At 43.6% G+C, this 23,302-nt stretch overlaps 2 protein-coding genes and 1 long non-coding RNA gene across 4 annotated transcripts; 1 reads left to right on the forward strand and 2 right to left on the reverse strand.

The window, feature by feature from the left end:
• Window positions 1-4,016: 4,016 nt before the first annotated feature.
• Window positions 4,017-12,368, reverse strand: LOC137229456 (GTPase IMAP family member 7-like). 2 transcript variants are annotated; one of them, XM_067747399.1, is made up of 3 exons: window positions 12,229-12,366; window positions 11,156-11,415; window positions 4,017-5,489 (listed from the first exon to the last, which is right to left on the reverse strand). In XM_067747399.1, exon 3 carries the CDS (start codon window positions 5,446-5,448, stop codon window positions 4,567-4,569), a length of 882 nt encoding a protein of 293 aa, XP_067603500.1. In that variant the 5' UTR covers window positions 5,449-5,489; window positions 11,156-11,415; window positions 12,229-12,366; the 3' UTR covers window positions 4,017-4,566. The 2 variants fall into 2 exon arrangements, with proteins under 2 accessions (XP_067603500.1, XP_067603499.1); XM_067747398.1 differs by lacking the exon at window positions 11,156-11,415 and having other exon boundaries at window positions 12,229-12,368.
• A 1,725-nt stretch (window positions 12,369-14,093) lies between these two features.
• On the forward strand, window positions 14,094-14,414 carry LOC137228677 (large ribosomal subunit protein eL43-like). The gene has a single exon (XM_067745580.1). It carries the CDS (start codon window positions 14,113-14,115, stop codon window positions 14,389-14,391), a length of 279 nt encoding a protein of 92 aa, XP_067601681.1. The 5' UTR covers window positions 14,094-14,112; the 3' UTR covers window positions 14,392-14,414.
• Window positions 14,415-20,425: 6,011 nt separating this feature from the next.
• On the reverse strand, window positions 20,426-21,996 carry LOC137229458 (uncharacterized). Its single transcript, XR_010945688.1, has 2 exons — window positions 21,873-21,996; window positions 20,426-21,481 (listed from the first exon to the last, which is right to left on the reverse strand). It is a non-coding gene; the product is annotated as an uncharacterized lncRNA (long non-coding RNA).
• Window positions 21,997-23,302: the final 1,306 nt, after the last annotated feature.

The following is a 23,302-nucleotide window of genomic DNA, read 5'->3' on the forward strand; positions in this document are numbered from 1 at the left end:
GCGCCACCAGGGAAGCCCTGTAGTTTCTTTTTTTTTCAACCAGAAGCATGCTTTCAAGTTGGGTCATTGACCCTGTTCACCAGATTGAGACCCCGGCACAAGGTAAATCCGTTCTCCATAGGTCAAGTTGTGATCTCTAAGAACGGTCGGAACTTTGGCCACAGCTCACACCATAAACTTGCTGTGACAGTCTCCTATTCATAGCAGTGAGCCTTACTGCCTGTCCTCTCCCAAGGACGGGGAGACTCCATGGCACAGATTTTTAGCTGGTAAGGCTCCGCTCGGATTGACCGTGAGAAAATAAGGCTCAGGGCTCTTCGGGACACTTCCCCCCCTTCAGATATTGCAAGCCCTACTCCATCCCTTTGAATCCTTTGACTGTGTGGGATGTACACATAAGTACCCCTCTGGGAATGTGGTCATGTCAAATTTCTTTCCATAATCTGCACGAGCAGAGCGCTTCCCTGGACTCCTGCTACACCACTCACGGGAAGCACGCAGCGCCACTCTTACAGGAAGAGGATTGGCAAGATCTTGGCATTCTTCTCTAGCGTGATCTGCTCCATAGCAAAGAAGGTGATCTATGGCTGAGCCTGTGATTAAATAAGACAGGCTTCACGAAGAAGGGAGGGCAAAGAAGGAAGACATTTATTCTTGTCTCCTACTGGCCCATCAAACTGGGTGCATCAGTGCCTCATGAAGGAAGTCTTGGATAGCTTCTGCCCTAAGCGCAAACCCTCTCCGGTCTCTGTTAGTCCCATTTGTGTAATTACAACATCCAACCCAATAATCAAACTCGGAATTTCACTGCAGGGTAAAGTGTCTCCTTCCCCTGGCTGGTGCCTGCTTCCGCTGAAGGACCAGAAGTGTGCACAGGGCTTCTTCCATCTCTCCCCACCCTGCCCTTCGCCACCTCCTCCCCCCGTCACTCGCCTTGGTTGTGACCCCTCGTGGGTTGGAGGAGAAGAGGAAAAACCATTGAAGACAAGGCAGGTGTAATCTGGCTTTGGGGGATGGAGGCACACTTCGTGGCTCTTTTCCTCATGGGGCCCCATTAATGACTCCTCGCAGAGTCTCCCTGGAAATCTGCAATCACAAGTCCGACTGATAGCCACCATCTCCCCCCAGCTGGTCACTTCAACTCCAGTTCCGGGCACAGGTGCGATCCCTGGTGGACTTCCGGGCAAGTCCCCTCAGCCTGCCTTTGGCTGGCTCCCTCCTGTGTGGCCCGCATTGACTTACGGGGAGCACATACTTTTGCCCCACAGTCAGTGAAAGTTATGGTTGCTTCCAATCAGCCTCTTCAGTCTTTACCCTCTGACAAATAGTAACGTCCTTTTGTATTATATTTCCCACAGGAGCACCCGACTCCAAAGCTGAACTCCAGAGGACACAGGTCAGGTCCTCCCAGGAATCTCTTACCATACACCACTCATGTCCTCTGGCAGCATCAAAGCCCAAGGGGCCACCTTACTTGCTGGGAGGCGAGAGGGAAGTGTTGTCCTGTTGGGTAGGGCACGCAAGTGGAGTCCCCGTGGAGCCTCCCTTATTAAATCACACGGTTACACATAGATCCCCCTCTTTACCAGGGAGCCAATTACTCTCGAGATGAAGCCCAAAAGTTTGCCAATCCTAAAGGCTGTTGTTCTTATGATCAGAATGTCCTCTTTTCAAAAGCCCTTTCCTCTTGACCTCTTCAAATACCTACCGAATTAGTTGAAGAGCTAAACCTCACCTAACTGGTTTCCAGCTCCTTCCTTGGCAGGACCTGCCCAGATCTTCTAGTGTATGCCTTTGGAATGTGGGGGTGTTGGCAATACTGAGGACTCAGCTGAAATTCACATTTATGTTAATATCCTGTCACATTCACCCCAGGCCTCTCACATAACCTTCAGTCGAAAATTTCAATGTAGGACGTTTACATTGGACCCGCCCTTTGACGTCTGCTACTCAGCTTGTCACAAACCTAATTCAGTACTGTGACTCCTGAGTCTACCCCGATGATCTTATCTGCAGATCCCAACTTTCCTGTTTCTGAAGAGAAGCATGATCAATCATTCCAGGCACCCACATGGACACATTCTATACATCCTTCACAGGAGATTTCAAGCCCTGAATTCTTCCTCAAGTCTTCTCCTATGAATCCTACTTTAATTCCCCAATTATGGGTCATGGCTCTCACATATTTCAACAATTAGGAATGATGCACACAAAAAATGCTGGAATTTCCAGAGACCTCAGAACTCAGAACCACCTTCAGAGAAAACTGGGATGTAAGCATTGTGAAGATAGTCGAGCGGGCAAGAATTCCTTCGACACGGGAGAAGATAATGTCGATGATTTTTATTTGATTTCTCCTCTGGGCATGTCTTACCTTCCAAAGTGGAATATAAGCTGCATCGTCCATAGGCCCTAACGTACGCCTAGATACACACAAGTTAATTGAATTAATAATGCTTCTGCAAGTTGCTGAGAGAAAATGTCATTTAAACGGCTCTTAAATGAAAGTGTCAGGGCAGTGCATGAATAGTTCGCTCTCTAGAGATAATATTGCACTGATGAATCACTCACAAGGAACTACCTCTAAATACAAGAATTGTGTTATCGGGAATAGCAGTTTGGACCAGCGGTGTTATGTCACAACATATATTATGAATGTTTTCTCACAATGGGCTTTTCTTCCCTGCTGTCTTTACTCCATTCATAATATTTGTGACGAACCTTAGAATGAGCAGGTATTTGGGATCCTATTTTCTCCAGATTTGATCTCGAATCCCTGCCTCCCTAAATTTCACCAGTGCAGTAAATACTCTGAGTCACATTCATGGGGAAAGCAAAGGACAGCTGTAAAAATTCCAACAATTTGAGTTTGGGTTATCTGCCATCATTATAAATGATATAGAATCATCCCTCTAACTTCGAAGGTTTGCAATTATTTTAGCAAGACAGAACCTTTTATCTGCTCACTGCCAATGTCACAGTCCATGTGGGTAAACTTGTCCCAGAGATTTCAACAGTCAGGAGAGAGTTTTCTGCTGGCAGAAAACACTAGAGGGAATTGAAAAACAACAACAAAAGTCAGGGGATGCTCTGAAAGAGAAAAAGAAGTAGGTATCATAAGATGTATCGATCAGGATTCCAGCAGAAAACAGATGGCTCAGTATGATGAAGTAGTTGGAGGAGAGCCTAGTGCAGGGGCTTCCTACAAGCTGTGGTTTGGAAATGACAAGGGAGAGGGCTGGTAACAGTGAGGAAATTACATCCTTACCCTAAGGGGTGAACAGAAGCTGGAACCCAGAAGGAGAGCTGGGTAGAGAGCCTCCAGGGGAGGAGTTATGAGCTTCCGGCTTAGGGTTGCAGCTAGTGGGAGAGGCCCCTGCAGGGAGAGAGGCAGGAAAACAGATACCCTGACCCTGCTTTTCTATCCTCAAGAGCTCTCCTGCTTGGATTTCCCATTGGCAGAAACGGAGCAAAAGTCAGAGAGCGAGAGATCCCACTGATGTAGTCCATATCGATCAGCCTCCCAGGCAAAAAGCTAGAGTGAAAGAAGGGTGAACTGTGGATCTGCAGAGGCAAGAAAAATATTTGGCACAGAAGAGATTTCTAAGGTACAGCAGGGACATTTAAAGTTAGGATGGTACCTTAAAAAAAGAGAGAGACAGAAAAAAAAAATCAGAGGATTTATCAACGTCCACATCTCCATGAACCACAGAGGAATGGTGCCAGAGAAGCCTGGTGCTTCACCAACAAAGTACTCATAGATGTGGACTGACATAAGACACATTACCAGTGGGGCTGACACTGAACGTGTGCAGGCTTTCTTATTTGAATCTTCCTAAATTGACTCTTTGAACTCTCTGAAATAGATCATTGCCTGCTTATGTCAATTTCATAACCTCTTACATTCACTGGCATTGTGTAGAAGGACAGCTGGGAGCCGGGTGTCGTGGGGACTGTGCTGGGAAGATATTTCATTCTGGTTAGCTCTCACTGCGTAACAAACCATCCCCAAACTCAGTGGTTTAAAACATCAACAATCATTTATTTTTCTCATGAATCTGAAAGGTGGGCAGGACCCCGTGGGGATGGCTCATCTTTGCTCTTTGCGGCTCCATCCGTTGGCAACTGGAGAATGCACTTCGGTGTCACCTCGCTTCCATGACCGGCAAGCTGCTTCTGGCTGGCAGCTGAAATATCAGCCAGGGGAGTGGGCCAGTGACTTCAAGTCCTCTTCGTGTGGGTGACTGGGGCTTCCTCACAACATGGTGGCCAAATTCCAAGGGCAAGCACCCCGAGACAGCAAGGAGGCATTTTCCCTTTCTAACCTTGGAAGTCACATGGTGTTGCTTCAACCACCCAGAATTTATCGAAGCGGTCACAAAGTCCATCCAATTTCAAGGCAGGGGATATAGACCCATAACTCAATGGAAAGAGTAACAAGGTCAGAGTGTAAGAAGACGTCAGAAAGAAGATATGATTTTAGTTCATGGGTTTAGTCCTCTTTGGGAAATGCAAACTGCCTATTAACAAGTTATAGTAAATTGAGAAGTAAAAATAAAATTGACACTACTTCCAAAACATTTGCCATATTTTTGAAAGCATATTTTTAATCTCCTTGAAAACAACTTGAAATATATTCTCCTTGGCTTCTTCCCTTATATTTTTCATTCGTTCATCATGCTTCTGCGTTAGCAATTTTATTTGTTCCTCCTTTGCTTCCTGTGGTCTATGGGCATATTCCTTTTCTACTAGTTTAATTTCCTTTTCTAATTGATCAGTGTAGATTTTCTTCAAGACTTCCTCCTGCTTTCTCAGCTTTTCCTCTATGTCCTTGTATATGGCATCGGAAAAGTAAGCCCCCTGGTTGTTCTGCACCATCTTCTCTATCAGCTCCACCAGCTCCCGCACCTGAGCTTCCTTCTCAGTCCAGTCTGTACTGTTGTTACTGAAGGTACAGCAGTGGTCTCCACACTCCTGGAGGATGCTTCGCAGGTTTACGTCCGCAGTCTGCAAAAAGTCGCTTAGGCTGCAGTCCTCCAGTTCCTCTTTGCGAGTGAACAAGACGATCATGTGCTTCATGGCTGGTTCCCCAAACATAGCCTTGATCAACGCCACGGTTCTCTGCTCTTCCTCCGTGTAGCGGCCCAGCTGCATGACCAAGATGATGGCGTGAGGTCCGGGGCAGGAGGCGAGGACACAGCGGCTGATTTCCTTGCAGGTGGTGTTCAGGCTCTCCTTGGTGTCGAAGAGCCCTGGGGTGTCAACAACGAGAAGGTCTCTCCCCTCCCATTTCCGGGATGCTTTCTGACAAGTTTTGGTAACAGCCTGGGCAGCAATCTTAGACTCGAATTCCTTTCTCCCGAGGATGGTGTTTGCTGTGGCACTTTTCCCACTTCCAGTCTTCCCGACCAGCACGATCCTCAGAGCATTGTCCTGGGCATCAGCCATGTTTATATCAAGAGGCCCTGGGGCTTAGGTACCCACAAGATCTTAAGAAAAAGAAGGAGAGGGAAAAAGGGTCAATTTGGGCAAGTTGGAACCACTCCCAACTCTTTTTTTCTTTCTTTTCCTCCCTGCAAATATGTAATATTCTATTACACATAAACAGCTCAATTGCTGTGGAAGAAATAACAAAGTACTTAAAGAATATCCCCACAAAACAGTCATGTCCAGATGGTTTCACATGGAATTAACTGAAACCTTTAAAGAGCTGATAATCTCAGTGCTACTTAAACAATTCCTGATCACATAAAAAGGAAGGAAAACATTCAGCTCTTTCTATGAAGCAAGTGTAATGTTGATCCCAAAAGCTAACCACGATTTCACCAACAAATAAAGCGATACACGTCTCATGTGTGAGTATTGATTCAAATATCCTAAATAAATTATTAGACACTAAAAAGCAATACACGTTGATTAAGTACTACTGTTTCAGAAATACTAGGGTGGTTCAACATGAGGAGATTGATTGTTGCAACACATCCCATTAATAGGTTAAGAAGAAAAGGAACTAGGTGCAGAAAAGACATTTGGCCAAATTCAACACTAATTCATGTTCTTTTTTTTTTAATAAATTTATTTATGTATTTATTTATTTTTGGCTGCATTGGGTCTTTGTTGCTGCACACGGGCATTCTCTAGTTGCGGCGACCCGGGGCTATTCTTCATTGCAGTGTGAGGGCTTCTCATTGCGGTGGCTTCTCTTGTTGCAGAGCATGGGCTCTAGGCACGCGGGCTTCAGTAGTTGTGGCTCACGGGCTCTAGAGCGCAGGCTCAGTAGTTGTGGTGCACGGGCTTAATTGCTCCGCGGCATGTGGGATCTTCCCAGACCAGGGCTCGAACCTGTGTTCCCTGCATTGGCAGGTGGAGTCTTAACTACTGAGTCACCAGGGAAGCCCCACACTGATTCATGTTTAAATCATAAAATTTAAATGAATAGATACTTCTTTAACATGATTTTACATAAATATAAAAATTTTTTTCATCGCTTTTTTTTTCATGCAACTAAAATAGTTGATTATAAAGTTCATTTGGATGAAGACAAAAGAAAATTAGCCTTGGCAATCAAGAAAAGAAAAATGAGGGAAGACTAGCTCTACCAGATAGTAGAACATTATAGTTTGTATAATTAAAGCAGTATGATGTTGGTGCATGGATAGAGAGAACAGTGAAACAAAAACAGAAAATTCAGGAGTAGACCAAACTGATCACACTATATTCATTTATATTCAATTCAGTTATATTATATTACATTTATATTCAATAAGGCAGCATCTCACATCAATGGGAAAAAAGATGGACTAATAAGCAACACTGAGATAACAATACAGAAAAAGATAAAACTGCATCCACCTCCTGACGCCATTCAAATTCCAAATAGATCAGAAATTTAAATGTAAAAAAAAAATCCATATGATAATAGAAGAAACATGGATAAATCACTGTAACCTGGGGGTGGGAAAATATTTCTAAGATTTGAAATAGAGTAAGGAAAAAGACTCCTAAATTTGATTACATAAAAACCAAAAAGATAATGTGAGGCAAACAAACAAGTAAATAATCCTCCATACACAAATTAAAACACAAATGTCAACTTATATAAAAGAGGGGCAAGGGGCAATTTTCCTTTTACACCAAGAATATCTATACAGATGGCCAACAACCACATGAAAAGATGCTCAGCATCACTAATTATTGAAGAAATGCAAATCAAAACTAAAATGATGTATCACCTCACAGCAGTCAGAATGGCCATGATCAAAAAGTCTACAAATAATAAATGCTGGAGGGCTTCCCTGGTGGCACAGTGGTTGAGAGTCCGCCTGCCGATGCAGAGGACACGAGTTCGTGCCCCGGTCCGGGAAGATCCCACATGCCGCGGAGCGGCTGGGCCCGTGAGCCATGGAGGCTGAGCCTGCGCGTCCGGAGACTGTGCTCCGCAATGGGAGAGGCCACAACAGTGAGAGGCCCGCGTACCGCTAAATAAATAAATAAATAAATAAATAAATAAATAAATAAATAAATAAATAAATAAATGCTGGAGAAAATGTGGAGAGAAGGGAACCTTCCTGCACTGCTGGTAGGAATGTAATTTGGTGCAGCCGCTATGGAGAACGGTATGGCAGATCCACAAAAAACTGAAAATATTGTTACCATATGATCTAGCAATCCCACTCCTGGGCATATATCTGGACAAAACTCTAATTTGAAAAGATACATGCACCCCTATGTTCTTAGCAGCCCCATTTACAATAGCCAAGACATGGAAACAATCTAAAAGTCCATTGACAGATGAATAGGTAAAGAAGATGTGGTACATATATACAATGGAATATTACTCAGCCATAAATAAAATGAAATAATGCCATTTGCAGCTACGTGGATGGGCCTAGAGATTATCATATTGAGAGAAGTAAGTCAGACAAAGAAAGACAAATATTATACGATATCACTTACATGTGGAATCTAAAAAAAATACAAATAAACTTATTTACAAAACAGAAACAGACTCACAGACATAGAAAACAAACTTCCGATTACCAAAGGGGAAAGTGGCGGAAGAGGGATAAATTAGGAATATGGGATTTATGGATACATACCACTATATATAAAATACAAAAGCAACAAGGATTTACTGTATAGCACAGGGAACTATATTCAATATCTTGTAATAACCTATAATGCAAAAGAATCAGAAAAAATATATATACAACTGAATTACTTTGCTGTACACCTAAAACTAACACAGTATTGTAAATCAACTATAATTGAATTACAAAATAAAAAAAGAAAGCAAAGAATATCTAAAAGTAGAGAAACAAAAGACCAGCAACACGATAAAAAATGGAGAAAGAGATATAAATAAACAGTTCAAAGAAAAAAATGTAAATATCCCTTAAATATATAAAAAGAGACTAACATTCACTTGTAATAGAGAAAAATATATCAAAACATAGAAAAATTAAATTAATTATTTAATATTACACGAAGATACGATTTCTCACCTACAGGTTTGGGAAAAATCCAAAAGTTTGCTGGCATAATATACTAGTAAAAGGTATAGGGGAGACAGGTGCTCTCCCACATGGCTAGTGCGAATGGAAAAGCAGTGTGAAACATCTAGAGGAGAAGTCAGCAATATCTCGCAAAAGTACATGTGCATTTACCCTTTGATTATCAACCTCAATTTTGGGATTTATCCCAAAGGTACACTGACAAAAATACAGAAAAAAATTATGCAGAAGGCTGTTTACTGCACCACTACTTGAAACAGCAAAAGACCAAAAACCTATCAAATGCCCATCAGTACGGGCCTGGTTGAATAAACTAAGGTATATTCACACAGTGCAGTACTAGCCAACTAAAACAGAATGAGATCTATCTTTATGTCCAGCTATGGAGACATCTCCAGGATATATCATTAAGCAAAAAAAGCCAAGTGGTGAAAATAATGAACAGTTTACTATCATTTCTCTAACCAGGAGGACCGGAGCCTACATATATAAAATGTAATATATATATTTTTTCAATCATACGTAAAAGCAATGGCAGGATAATCTGAAAAGTAAGCAGACAAAAAAGTTACTTATCTGGGGATGGAAAAAACAGGGTGGAGGGAAGCTGGGAATAGACGCTGGGAACTAGACTCCTTTGGATATACTCAGATTTCATAGATTTGATCTTGAAAGCATGTATTATACAGCAAAAATTATATTTCAAAATACTAGTAAAAAGCAAATGAAACAAACTAGCCAGATTGTATTTTGTGTGGTGGATGAACCACAAAAAAATTGGTCCTAGAGACTTGACAATGCAGTAGTTTCTTTGTCCATCCCCAGTAGGATATAGTTAAGCAATGCCCCCCCCCCCGCCCCAAAAAGAAAACCTGCAGAAAATTGTTTTCGGGAATCCTATTCTTAGTTGTGTGTATGTGCGTGTGTGTGTTTGTATAGTTTTGAAATCCATTGAAAAGGCATAAAAACAATGATAAGCCCAGCAACAATGAGCACCCTCAGTGCCAGATTGTAATCTTCAAATGCCATTTCCTACCAAAAATTTAGGGCTCTTAGGAGAAAGTATGGATTCCAGGTCTGGGCCAGGCAATGTAAGAGTTGAGCATAGACCATCTTGTCATACTAGACAGCAAGGATGCTATGAAAAAAATTACTAGGATCCCATCAAAAGGGCTTAAGAGCCAACTTGAAGACAATCCCCAACAGGACAAAGATGAGACAGTTTGAGCATCGGTAAGAATAATGATTTCAAGGGATTGAAATATATCAAATAAGTTAAAATCTATGTGTTCATAGCAATGCCATCTTCTTAGAAGAAGTCAGTTGTTCCCTTTGGAGTATGCTAGGAGTATGTCATTCTGAACGTTGACAAAGGGAAAGAACAAAGCATTTATCTTGTCTTTCTTATATAACTGTGCCTCGTGGAAATGAAAGGATTGTTGAGGGGAAGTTTCTTTTTATAAGTTTATTCCATCTATTAAATGAAGAAAGAATGATAGAATTAGAATATCATAATTTGTGACCCTTAAGGAAACATATACTCAAGGTAATCATTAATATCTGAGACAACCAAACATTATGTGCCTTCTGATTGACGTTAACAACTGCACCTGTGAAGTACTCCCACCAAAACACCAGCCAAACTTGAATCTGACCAAGCTTCTCCCTAAACAGGATGCACACAAAACACTGGAACTAGAAGAGCAGGTGACATTTTGGGGACGTAATCAGCAAAGTGTACACTTCCAATTCTGCTGGACAAAAGACCTCCCCTTTCTTAAAGAAATTTTATAGCAAGAAACAAGGAAGGTAGAAACCTATGTGTTAAGTTAAGTTTAAGAGATATCAGTGAATTGCAATTTATGGACCTCATTTGGGCGCAACTTCAAACAATTTTTAAAATTATGAGACAATCAGGGCAATGTGAATATAACTGGTAATTTTCTAGAAATTCTCGTTGCTTTTTGAAGTCTGAGTCTGGTAATTTTTTTAAATGGTCTTTATCTTTCAGACATACATACTCAAATATTTACTGATAAAGTGACACAAGGTCTGACATTTGCTTCAAAGTAATCTGGGGTGGCTGGGGAGTGGTGACTATATAAATGAAACAGGACTGGCATAAACGGATAATCGTTGAGGCTTGGTATAGGTACATGGAAGTTCCTTATATTATTCCCTCTATCTTTCAATAAGTTAAAAAAAATTCCACAATAAAAAAAATAACCTGGGTGTAGTGTAACCGCTACTGAATGTATACTGTATACCGAGCACCCTAATAAGTATGTTTTGTATATTACAGTCATCCCTCCATATCAGTGTGGAGGGGGGATTGATTCCAAGACCCCAACGTGTTCCAGAGTCTACAGATGCTCAAATATCTCAGGTAAAATGACTAGTACTGTTGGCCTCCATATCAGGGCTTTCACATTGGCAGATTCCACCTACCTTGGAGGGAAATTTCCATCCTGTTTTGTTGAATCTGCCAACGTAAAACCAGGGATATGGAGAGCTGAATGTGTATTTATTGAAAAAAAATCCACATGTAAGTGGACCCGCACAATTCAAATCCGTGTTGTTCAAGGGTCAACTGTGTCTCACTTACTCGCAAAAATAACCTGCAAGGAAGCTAACTTTATTACCTGAGTTTTTTAAATGAGGAGACTGATGTGGCTCAAGAATTCTGAGACACTTGCCCAAGGTCATTGTGCTAATAGGTGTTGAGCAGAGAGGGGTCCAGTTCAAAGGCTGTCTGACTACCATGCTCGCTCTTAAGCACTGCACACTACGGCCTCTTCTTGTTCCTTCTCGGACCCGTCATTCTGTAGTCCACGTCAGGTCAGAGGCAGATCAGGGGAAGACAGTCCACACTGTTTCCCGAATGGTGAACTGGTTAGCAAGACTATAATTAGGGAAGGCAAGGAGGGGGTCTCACACACATGTTTTTTTAGCATAGTTAATCCTCTCTGCATAGCACCCGCTCCTCACCTCATATGTCACCCTATTAGGGACACAGCTTCTCTCTGTGAAGTGTCAGAAAGCATTCAAAGTGAATTCTACATTTCCTGTGTCATTAGTGACCTGGGTAATCCCTGGAGAGTCACCATGCTCTCAGGGGTTCTGATTCTTTTTCAGTAAAATCAACAAGGACCTACTGTACAGCACAGGGAACTCTACTCAATATTCTGTAATAACCTATATGGGAAAAGAATCTGAAAAAGAATGGATATACGTATATGTATAACGGAATCACTGAGCTGTATACCTGACAGTTACACAACGTTGTAAATCAACTCTACTCCAATATAAAATAAAAATTAAATTAAAAAAAAGAAACAGGGGTTTAGACTGGGTGGCCTCTGAATTGCCTTCCAGCTCTGAAGACCTGCCTTGGGGACACTCATTTCCTACTAAGGGAAAACTCTGGGTTATCAAGTGGTACTCAATATCTATCACAACAGCGACTAGACAGACGGTACAGTATTCAGCAGAAGTTTGTCATGTTAACTATGAGATGTATGGACATTATGCTCATAAACATCTTTCCTCCCCTCTCTCCCCTCCACCACCAGCACTCTGGCAGCATCCTCCTTACTGCGTTGCTTGCTCACCACCTGGTCCCTTCTCACGCCGGAGCCCACCCCCACGCAGACTCCCTGCATCCTACTGCCCCTCTCAGCTCTATCCTCTGGGGCCTCTTCTCAGCCAGGCTCACCTTTTGAAGGAGTTGATGAGTTGTCAAGTTTTCTCCAAAGAAGCTGTTTGAGCCGGTGCTTTTGCTTTAACTATGAGGGGGAAATGTTTGCACCCTCTGAAACCTCTGATACAGGAAGCAGATTGGGTGGGGCCAGTGAAGGAAGTGTTTGCCTTTAAAGAGACAGAAATATTGCGCCGTAACTTGGTGGGTGCTTCAGCGTTGACAAGTTGAAAGCTTTTTCTCCGTGTGCCTGGTATCACACCAACATCTCCAAAGTTATACTTGTTGTTTGGGGTTATTGTGGTGGGTCCAAAAGGCCCTTAGTAAATGACCTAAATCTTGCCCAGAAAGCCAGTCACAGTGTCTGATCATCTCTCCTGGGTGCAGTGGGAGACTGCAGGGCTCTTCGGGGAAGAAAGAAGTCAGACACGTGGCTTGGTGTATCCTCGGGGTAGCGCCAGTCTATTGCTGGGTGGAGAGTAGAACTTGTAAGTGATGAACTTGAATATTTAGCTGAAGAGATTTCTAAGTACAGTGTGGAAGGTGCAGCCTGGTTTCTCCTTACTGCTTATAGTAAAATGCAAGAGGAAAGAGACTGGAGTGATGCAGCTACAAGCCAGGGAATGCCAGGGATTGCCAGCAACCACCAGCAGCTGGGAACACACAAGGGACGAGCTCCCCCTGGAGCCTTCAGAGAGCATGGCTTTGCCAACATTTTCAGTGTGAACCCCCAGAACTATGCAGCAATGAATGTCTCTGCTTTGAACCTTCATAGTTTGTAATAATCTGTTAGAGCAGCTCTAGGAATCTAGTCCATCACCTTTCTCTTTTCCTCTACCTTTTCCCCTGCCAGGTTTCTGTTCCTCCTAACGACCCAAAGACTCCCCTCCTGCATTACATGGTCTGAGCGGTGCAAATTTACTAGAATGCGCTCTTCCGCATTCTCTACCCACACGTCTGGCCCAGATGGACCGTGGAAGTCTCAGTGATGGGAGAAGTTGTAGCTTTCTCAGGAGTTTAGCTTTGAAATTCTCTGGAGACTCTAGCTTTTGTCAACAATTTACACAACACTGTCAACTGAAAAAAGTGCACAACCGAAAAGTTGAGAATTCTGTTTTATTCAGCAGACTTTCTGAGGACCTGAGGCCCGGGAGGCAGCCTCTCAGCTAGCTCTGAGGGACCACTCCCAAGACATAAGAGAGGAGCCTGGTACTGGCATCTTTACAATCGACACGGCGCTTTTCTCCACCACAATCCAGTGTCAGTAGATCGGCTTCACTGTGTGCGAGTGAGTGGACCCAAGTTTGCTTCAGTGATAGAAATCGTCTGTCACATAAATGCTATTAAAAATGCATTTGCATAACTGTATTTTCTTTAATTTGCTTTTCTATATCAGTGAGAAGATTTTCAACAAAACTGAAATTTAAGAGTTCTGTGTTTTAGAACGTTAGGGTTTAATTTATCATGCCTTCAAAAGCTTGCCTACGGTAGGTACTCAGTAAAGACCCTCTTTTAAGTGCACAGGTTAGACCAAGAGCAAATCTCTATTGTCACTTCTATTAGCCCCTGAATATTAGTTCTTAGTTTTCCTTTATATTGTACGGTCCCAGGTAACACTATCAGTTTCCTTTAGTTTGTTTAATAAATATTTCCCGAGGGGCAGGTCTATAAGTCCTGTCTTATAATGCCACCCAGGGGAAGTAATCCCCAGTGAAACATGTCTATCCTACAATATAATTAAGCAAAAGAGATGTAACCATCTTATATAAAACCTATTTACATATACCAATATTTATTAACTTTCATCTCAATGTTATGATTTTATACCTTTACCTTTAGTTTCCATTAGGAGCCAATCAACAGGTCTCCTCCTCTCTGGGCTCAGACCTAGGTGGCGGCGACATGGCTAAATGCACCAAGAAGGTCAGAATGGTGGGTAAATACGGGACCCATTATGGTGCCTCCCTCCGGAAAATGGTGAAGACAATTGAAATCAGCCAGCACGCCAAGTACACTTGCTCCTTCTGTGGCAAAACCAAGATGAAGAGACGAGCTGTGGGCATTTCGCACTGTGGTTCCCGCATGAAAACGGTAGCTGGTGGTGCCTGGACCTACGACACCACTTCTGCCGCCACAGTAAAGTCAGCCGTCAGAAGACGGAAGGAACTGAAGGACCAGTAGAAGGGCCACCATTTGAAACATTGCTAGCCTACAATAAATGGGTTAATTTAGGTAACAACAGCAACAAAAACAAAAAACAAGGCTTGTTCTTACAGGGACTCCTAGAAGTTTTTTTTTTCTTTTTATCCCCAACCATTTAATCTATTTTGTATAACAGACTCTGGGTTCCCAGGGACTTCCCTGGTGGTGCAGTGGTTAAGAATCTGCCTGCCAACTCAGGGGACACAGGTTCGAGCCCCGGTCCGGGAAGATCCCACATGCCACGGAGCAGCTAAGCCCGTGAGCCACAACTACTGCACCGCGTGTGCCTAGAGCCCGCACTCCACAACAAGAGAAGCCACCGCAATGAGAAGCCCGAGCACCGCAACGAAGAGCAGCCCCCGCTCACCACAACTAGAGAAAGCCCGCGCGCAGCAATGAAGAACCAATACAACCAAAAATTAATTAATTAAAAAAAAAAAAAAGGCTCTGGGTCCCCAGAGAGGAGTTGAGCCAAGGGACCCAGGCCCTGTCGTCAATCTTCAAACTTGACTAACTGGCCTAACCACTGCCTCAGGTAATTGTTGTTCAGGTATCTCAGTGTAATTTTCCTTCTGCCCTTTACATATATAGATTATTATAGCTATACATATTTATTTATTTTAAACTGGGATAAATAGAGTGGACTTGATTGGGGCCTTTTAATGTTGGGGACCAGTTGGGGGGACCTTTGGGACCATCCAACCTCAGGTCATGTTCTATCAAAACCTTGTCCTTTAATCTTATTAACATTCATTTTACTTACCCATTTTTAAATACCAGTGATAGGGATAGAGTAGGATAGTTACACAGGTAGTTTTAGAAATCCCACTAGGGGATTACAGTTAGAGAGGGAACTTTAGGGAACTTTGGGAGACCACTCTAAGTTAAAGATCACTCAGGAAAGCTATTGGAACATCATGAAACAAAGCAGGCTTGCTTAACAATAAAGCCATATATAAAAGCACAAGATATTCAAGGTCAGCAAGATACTGATTCTTAGGACCAAGTGGAACGGAGCAGAACACAGAACCCTGAAGTGCCCCCCGTCGCCAACCAGACTGTAGCCATGACATGAGCTGCTCCACCTTGAGCAGTACTGAATCTAGGGGCACAATTCCAGGAACTGGCCTCAAGAGAATGGGATTAACATTATTGCTCATAATAATCTATATCTTTGTGGGCAGCCAAAGAATTGTAGCTTTTCTGCTCATATATGTAAACAGGCAACTAAAATTGTCAGCAAAGAGGTGCTACAGACCCATCATGTCAACATCTTCCACTCTGAGAACATGGCATCCTATGTCAGCGTGAAGTTACAGGAGCTGAATCTTTGCCCTTAATCCCACAGAATGGAATGGTCTTTGACAGCGGGGAATTGAAAACAGCTTTTGCCACTTTCCTGTTTGCCCATTTCTGTTCCCCTCTAACCATAAAATAACCTAATTATAGGAATGAGATCACTAGGCAATTTAACCTAACTCCTGACTTGAGCTCTCCTGAATGCACACCATGCCTCATCTAACCTGTTGATCCTTTTCCTAGATTAAATGAAGAATGAAGAATGAAGTGGTTAAGGAATGACCAGCTCTCTGCCCCCAATAGCCCCCTTGGCAATCCTGCAGGCAGATCACACAGGCAAGATAATATCTGAAGAGATGGGCTTCCCTGGTGGCACAGTGGTTGAGAATCTGCCTGCCGATGCAGGGGACACGGGTTCGAGCCCTGGTCTGGGAAGATCCCACATGCCGCGGAGCAACTAGGCCCGTGAGCCACAACTACTGAGCCTGCGCATCTGGAGCCTGTGCTCCGCAACAAGAGAGGCTGCAATAGTGAGAGGCCCACGCACTGCAATGAAGAGTGGCCCCCACTTGCCACAACTAGAGAAAGCCCTCGCACAGAAACGAAGACCCAACACGGCCATAAATCAATCAATCAATCAATCAATAAAATCTAAAGAGAGAGCCAGCCAGCCTGCACGCAATGGAGAAGGATGCAGAATCCAACTTCTTGCTTTGACGATTCACTGAGATTCTTGTCCCCCATTTTTCCCTTTAAAAACTGTCATGGCTGAGCAGAGTCTTCAGAATTGGTTTCTGGACATGAGTCCACCTTCTCTCCGGATTGCCAGTTCTTCTGATTAAAACACTTTTCCTTTCTACTAACACTTGCCTTTTAAATTATTGACTTCTGAGCGGCTAGCAGCTGAACCTGGGTTTGGTAACACAAGGACAGGAATATTAAGGGAAAGGTGACATTCCAAAGTACAAGACCCTCATTATACCGAAACCTGAGATGATTTAATGTATTTGAGTGTATGTTACCACACTTCTGCTGATCTGAATAGCGCCAGGACGTTCCTAGTTTGATCATACAGGGTCAAAAACTCCCCGCCCTACGTGAAAGAGGAGCTAATGATGTAAGCATGACATCTACTCAAAGAATAAGGAAGAAGGTGGTCTTCTCTCCCTCCCCACTTGTCCTTGGGTTATAAAAATGTAGCCCATTTAGTTCTCGGGGCAGAGCCCTCTTGCTTGCCTACTTGTAACCTTAGTGAGGGTCCTATATTAATAAATCTAGTTCTTACCTGTCACATTGCTTCTTGCTGAATTCCTTCTGCACCGAGACATGAAGAACCTGAGCTTCATTAAGTCCTGAGATGAGTTGTGCAGTTTCAGTTGGAAGATTGTGGGTTCGAGTCCCAATTGAGGTGTGTGGTTTCACCAATAAAACATCTGTTTATAATGAGAGCTTTCTAAAAATTTACCAATTTAGAAGTTTTTCCAATTTCAAAGATCCATCATCTGGCCATTAATGAGATATAATATTAATAGTGATTCAAACCAATAAGATGCAAGAGGCTTCCCCACAAAAGCGTGCAAAGGATGCCCCTAAAAGAGATCCAGAGGGTTTATTCCCCAAAATAGTCTAAGAAAGTACAGGCTGAGGCAACGCATGTTAAGATGGCAAAAAAAACAAACAAAAACCCTGAAAGTTGACACAGCCAAAAGACTGCTCAGAATCCGAGTCTATTTGATTGGCTGCTCAATGTGCACCTATGGGTACCTTTTGGATGGCAGAGACTGTAACAGGAAAGGGCCAATTCTCACTCCATGTTGGATCTGTTTCTTTGACTTTAGTCTTTGCTTCTCGTTGCTTTTGTGATTATAATCACACATAATGGCCTGCTTCAGGGAACCCTACCCACCTGTGAAGGGCTGCAAGACAGAAGAAATGAATACATGCCCTCCCCGAAGCTGGCCATTCCAGGAGATGTTTTGCAAGACTGACGGCCCTTTTTACTTTATTTCCTCCCCACCTCTCCCTCTCTATTCTGCCTTTCTACTTTACTTCCCTCTCTGATTCTATAAAAGAAACTGGCATCCAGACCCCGATAAGATGGTTATTTTGAGACACTAGTCTGCCATCTTCTCAGTCTGCCGGCTCTCCGAATAAAGTCATATTCCTGGCCTCGACACCTCGTCTCAGATTTATTGGCCTGTCATGCAGCGAGCAGAGCGAGCTTGGACTCGGTAACAAGACCAAGTTTTCAAAACACAGGCGCACACACCGAAAAGCCCAAAGAAGATCAGGGAGAACGTTTACATTTCAAAGGCGCAGGAAGAGAAATGCCAGTCCCCCCTTGAAGGGCTTTTGTTTCTTTAAGAACAGAATACTGAAAAGATGTTTTTATTAAGCCAGCTTTTCTAATTCCACTGCATAGGTAATAAAAGAGCCCCATCTTAGCCATTTTAAGGGTGAGAGTTCCTTTAATTTCCAATTAAGTAGGTACTTATAAGTATGAGCTCTGTACATACATGAAGCTGGCTGGAGTTTTAGTCGGAGGTTGGCTTTCTGATGCCCCTCATTTTTGTCTGAGAGAATCTATTTCCCATTTTAAAGTTGAACTTATTGGGGATAAAATTTACTAGTGTGCTTTTATCCTGACAAATTCTTGCGAAGATAACCAATTTGAGGAAAGGTGTCAGGTCAGCCTCTTACCTAACCATTCATCCTAGACCACTCAGTATCCTTCCAACTGAGCAAATCCCAGTGTTTTTCAACCAGGCTGCCCTAGTATCTTTCAACTAGAAGGGGTCACTCCCCAATATCTTTGAACTGGGGAGCCAGGTAAAGACACTGCCCAATAAAACTCAAGATCATCAATCAATAATTGGGAGACCCGAGAACCACGAGGGACTCACGCAAATTCGTCTGGACCCTCCGAGGAGGCAGATGGGCACAAGTGGCCTCTGTTGGTACCGAGGCTCTGGTTCCTCGTAGAATTCAGATGGAGAGAAATTTGCTCTGGGGCGCTTTGTGATTGGTTACCAAAACTGTCAACCGGAAAAAAAAAAAAAATACAAACTAAAAGTTGAGAATTCTGTTTTATCCGGTCGACTTTCTGAGCACTTCAAGCCCAGGAGGAGCCTCTTGGCTGTGAGGGGCTGCTCCTGGTGAGGATGGAGTAGGATGGTTACACAGGGAGCTTTAGAAATTCCACTAGGGGATTAAGGATGGAGAGGGAACGTTGGGAGACAACTGTAAGTTAACTATCACTCAAAAAAGCAATGAAAACATCATGGAACAAAGCAGGCTTGCTTAACAATAAAGTCATAAATAAAAGCACAAGATATGTCCCAGGCCATTAAGTGAAAAAATGAGGCCTGCATCCTGCTGGTCGACATAATGATCCTTAGGACATGTACCTCTGCACATACCAAGGACAGAAATATAAGGGAAAGGTGACATTCCAAAGGGGAAGACCCTCACTATATTGAAATCTGAGCTGATTTAACATATTTGAGTATATGTTACCACCCTTCTGCTGATTTGAAGAGCGCCATGACAGTCCCAGTTGGACCATATAGGGTCAAAAACTCCCCCACCTGGTGCAAAGGAGGAGCTAATGATGTAAGCCTGCCATCTACTCAAAGAATGAGGAAGAAAGTGGTCTTCTCCCTCTCCCCACTTATCCACTGATGATAAAAATGTAGCCCACTTAGTTCTCGGGGCAGGCCCCTCTTGCCTCACCTTGTATCCTTCACAGGCATCCTATACTAATGAATCCACTCCTTACCCATCACTTTGTCCCTCACCGAATTATTTCTGTGCCAAGACATAAAGAACCTGAGCTTCATTAAGCTCTGAGATGAGTTGTGTGGTTTGACTCCCAACGGGTAAGAGAGGAGCCAGGATGTATAGGAATTTTGCAAAAAAAAACCCAGGTAGTCGGAACTTGAAAAGGTTACTGTTAACTCAAAAAAAAAAAAAAAATCAGACAACAAGTCAATGAATTGAGTGCTTTTCTCTATCTGTGAAGATGCAAGAGTCTGGGCTCTTGGAAACCATTCCTTTGATATGCACCTTAGCTGTCTAGGGCCAGTATCCTGCTCTCTCCCATCCTGAGTCCCCTCAGGGGACCCGGTTGGGGGTCTGCAGTGGCTGGGGGCTGTTTATCTCCATCCTGAGTTCCCTCAGACTCACCGTGGGGGTGGGGAGGGCGGTGGTAGGGGCTGCTCACCTGATGGCCGCGGTATCCATTGTTTGCTGATAGGGCAAGCAATATTTTTCTTTCACAACACCAAAATAAAAACCAAAAAATTGTTGTTTTTTTTTTTTAAAGAGAAGCTAAAGGAATCAAGGCCTGGGAGTACCATTTAAGGTCTCCTCAGCTCCGGACGCGCAGGCTCAGCGGCCATGGCTCACGGGCCCAGCCGCTCTGCGGCATGTGGGATCTTCCCAGACCGGGGCACGAACCCGTGTCCCCTGCATCGGCAGGCGGACTCTCAACCACTGTGCCACCAGGGAAGCCCTAAGGTCTCCTAAACTCTTAAGGGGAACAGGCTGACTGCCAGGATATTATGAGCTCAGTGAGTTATACGACCACCTGCCTTACATCATGTCCCAGTCCCACCACCAACAGCCCAGCCCACACTTTTACAGAATACCAAATTCACACAAAAGAATTGTTTTATCTAAAAAAATAAGAAGAGGAGGACATTATCCCTTAAAATAAGATAAAACAAGCTTTAATGCATTTAAAGGTATGGAGGGCTTCTCCCCAGGCTACACTGGCAGTGCAGGATTACCACCTCCGTCTGCGTGGTCTAACGGCATTCAGCATCCTCCTGTGAGCCCATGACACCTGTCTGGTTCCATGAGACTCCGTCGTACACTCTCATTTAGCATATGGGCACCAGGTCTCTCCATTAACATATGAAATGCAGACGGTGGAAACATAGGTGGGTCTTGATTCTGCCACTAGCGAGATCTATGGTTTGGGGGAGAAAAATATGACCCCTCTGAGCCCATCATCTTTACAGATGAGACGATAAGGAAGTATTATTGAAGTCAGGTGCCTATCGCGGAATTGTATCATACTCTGATATTTGGGCCTTGCCCAACGAGAACAAATCCGCAGACTCTCCCACTGGCAGGGGTCATGAACCCTGGACTGCTCACCCTTACTGCTTCTCAGCTATCGGTTGGTTATAGTTATAAACTTCCAGCAGTGGCGCAGAAAAGGGAGACCACCATGTGGGGGGAACATTCCTGAGGCTCTCGGCTTCAGCGGTTTGGGATGCGGGACCCATATTAGTACAGGCCCTCCCTTCCCGGTGTTCTTGAGTTCCGAGGGTCACCAGAGCAATGGATGGTTACAGACAGTTACATATATCAGCTTTATTGACCACTTGGCTCCAATAGCCAAAAAAGCAGTCAGCAAGGAAATGGGTTTTTCACCCACAGTTTTCTATTTCTCTCAGGAAACCCACAGTTCCCTTCCTTCTTTGCCTACATAGATTTCTTAGCCCTACACCTCCAAAGCCCACAATGTCTGCTTAGAAATCCCCTGGATTCTTAGCCATTCCATGATCCTAATGGTGGAAGAGCCCGATTAGGAGAACAAGAGCTCGGAAAGAATGTAGAGGCTGCCATAGTCACCCGATAGCCTTCAATGACTTGCTTTCTTTCTGCCGTTTGTAATTTGGTTTGCGTGATTTCTGCTCTTATTTTCATTTCTTCTTTTTGGTTTCAATTTGACAGCTTTTGTTGCTTCCCTTCAATCCTCCTGTAAAGACATTGTTCTTCAGTGCTTTCTTACTAATGATGGGTGCTATAAATAAAACTTTTACAAGGGGTAAGGGAACCACTGCAATGTACACCTCAGCATATCACAGCACAAGCTTCTTGTTGTTTTCCGTAAATCCCTAGATTTTCAAGAAGTGGGAGACAGGATGTTCTATTGTACTTTCGCTTGTGCAGAGAACAACCCACATCCTGCCTCAGCTGCAGCCATTTCCTGCTCGCATTTCCTCACCACCCTGTCTTATCCATCACTTGAAATTGTGGTCATAGCACAGGCTATGAAAGGCTAGGTTACGGGATCCAGGTCCCCTCTTGGTACCTGCTGAAGTGTTCAGAAGGGAGAGGAGAAAGGCTAGGCCAAAGAGAAATCTCACCATGGAAACTGCACTGAACTCTCCTTAGGATTCTTTTCAGACCCCGCCTCAGGCTGCCCTGGCCTGAGGATGAAGTGCAAGGGTTTTCCTGTGAGTCTCCAAACCCACAGCAGGGCCTCATTGAAAGCAGGTCCAGCAGTCAGCACTTTTGACTTTGACTGAACGAAACAAAATAAACTCTGCTCTAGACTTGAATAGGTGTGTATGGGTGTTGCTGTCTTTCAAAATCCTGACAATGAAGTTCTCAAAGCCTAAGTAGCTAATAAACAGCTGAGCAGCCTCATTGCTTTTGACTGTTGCTTATCATGAAAAAAATATAACTTGAAAATGGTACTTAATGACTCATTTCTAAGCTTTGAGAGGCCGCACGTGACTATGTGGAAATATAAGGAGACACTAACATTTTTCTTATCCTCTGCAAGTATAGCATGTTTGTATTTAGTGGAAAACCAAGGATTCCAGATAAAACAGCAATCTGGAAGACAATGGCGGCTGCCGCCTAGGTCCCTGTTAACTAATGTTCATTCAACTACAATAAAGAACAACAAGAAGGGGAAACTAAACTCTACAAAACCCATGCACTCAGCAGGAAGGAAGAAGAGCGGAGCTACAGACATGGCCAAAGTTTAACTTAAACTAATGACAGGGTGTCCAACTCCAGAAAGCATTGTGGGGAGCCCTGCAAGCTTATCACTGGTGAAAAACCATAACCAGTGGAAATTCTTTTTAAAGAAAGCAAAGTCTCTAGACGTTGTCCTAAGATCATATAACAAGTGAATAGACATTTATTGAAAAAAAGTCTACTGAATCTGAGTAAGAACAGTGAGAGTCTGTATCGTGCTTGAGCTGTGAGCCACTTTCTCCGTCCCCAACCCATCCTCAGCCCAGCTTGAAGGAAACTCCATTCTAGGCAGGGGTGGCCGAGAAGATGGGGCTCCCTCTCCCCTCAGCTACCCAGCAAGAATATAGTATAGTACCAACAGGGCCAGGCTGGCAACATTTCCCATCCCCTCCAACACTGAGCTGCAGAGACGAAAGTTCTGGTGAGTGCAGCCAGCAGTGCCCTATTGCTCTTCTATTCATAGGGCAGACGCTCTACCCTAGGCATGACAGGCCCCAACTGCCCACACTCCAGCTCCCTCTTAAGATAGAGGTTTCACGCTAGGAGAGGCAAGTTGAGAACTCCAGAGGCTACCATCCCCTGCTCTGGGCTTGGAGCTGTGGCTCAAAGATTTTGTTCAGGATGAAAAGAAGTTCATAATAACAGAAAACTCTAAAGCCCTCCCCAAAGGAAGCAATTATTTGAAATAGAGTGTGGGAAGTTCAAGTGAAAGCGTATTTCTGAAAATGATAAAGATTTTAGAGGAGACTGGTAACGTTGTGAGAGCCATAAGAGGAACCATAGGCCAACAATTTTACCAGCAAGAACC

Source organism: Pseudorca crassidens, chromosome 8 (genome assembly GCF_039906515.1).
Source record: "Pseudorca crassidens isolate mPseCra1 chromosome 8, mPseCra1.hap1, whole genome shotgun sequence".
Classification (NCBI taxonomy): Eukaryota; Metazoa; Chordata; class Mammalia; order Artiodactyla; family Delphinidae; genus Pseudorca; species Pseudorca crassidens.

Coding starts and splice junctions, on each gene's coding strand:
- LOC137229456 (XM_067747398.1), bottom strand. CDS start 5,448: ATGGCTGATGCCCAGGACAATGCTCTGAGGATCGTGCTGGTCGGGAAG.
- LOC137228677 (XM_067745580.1), top strand. CDS start 14,113: ATGGCTAAATGCACCAAGAAGGTCAGAATGGTGGGTAAATACGGGACC.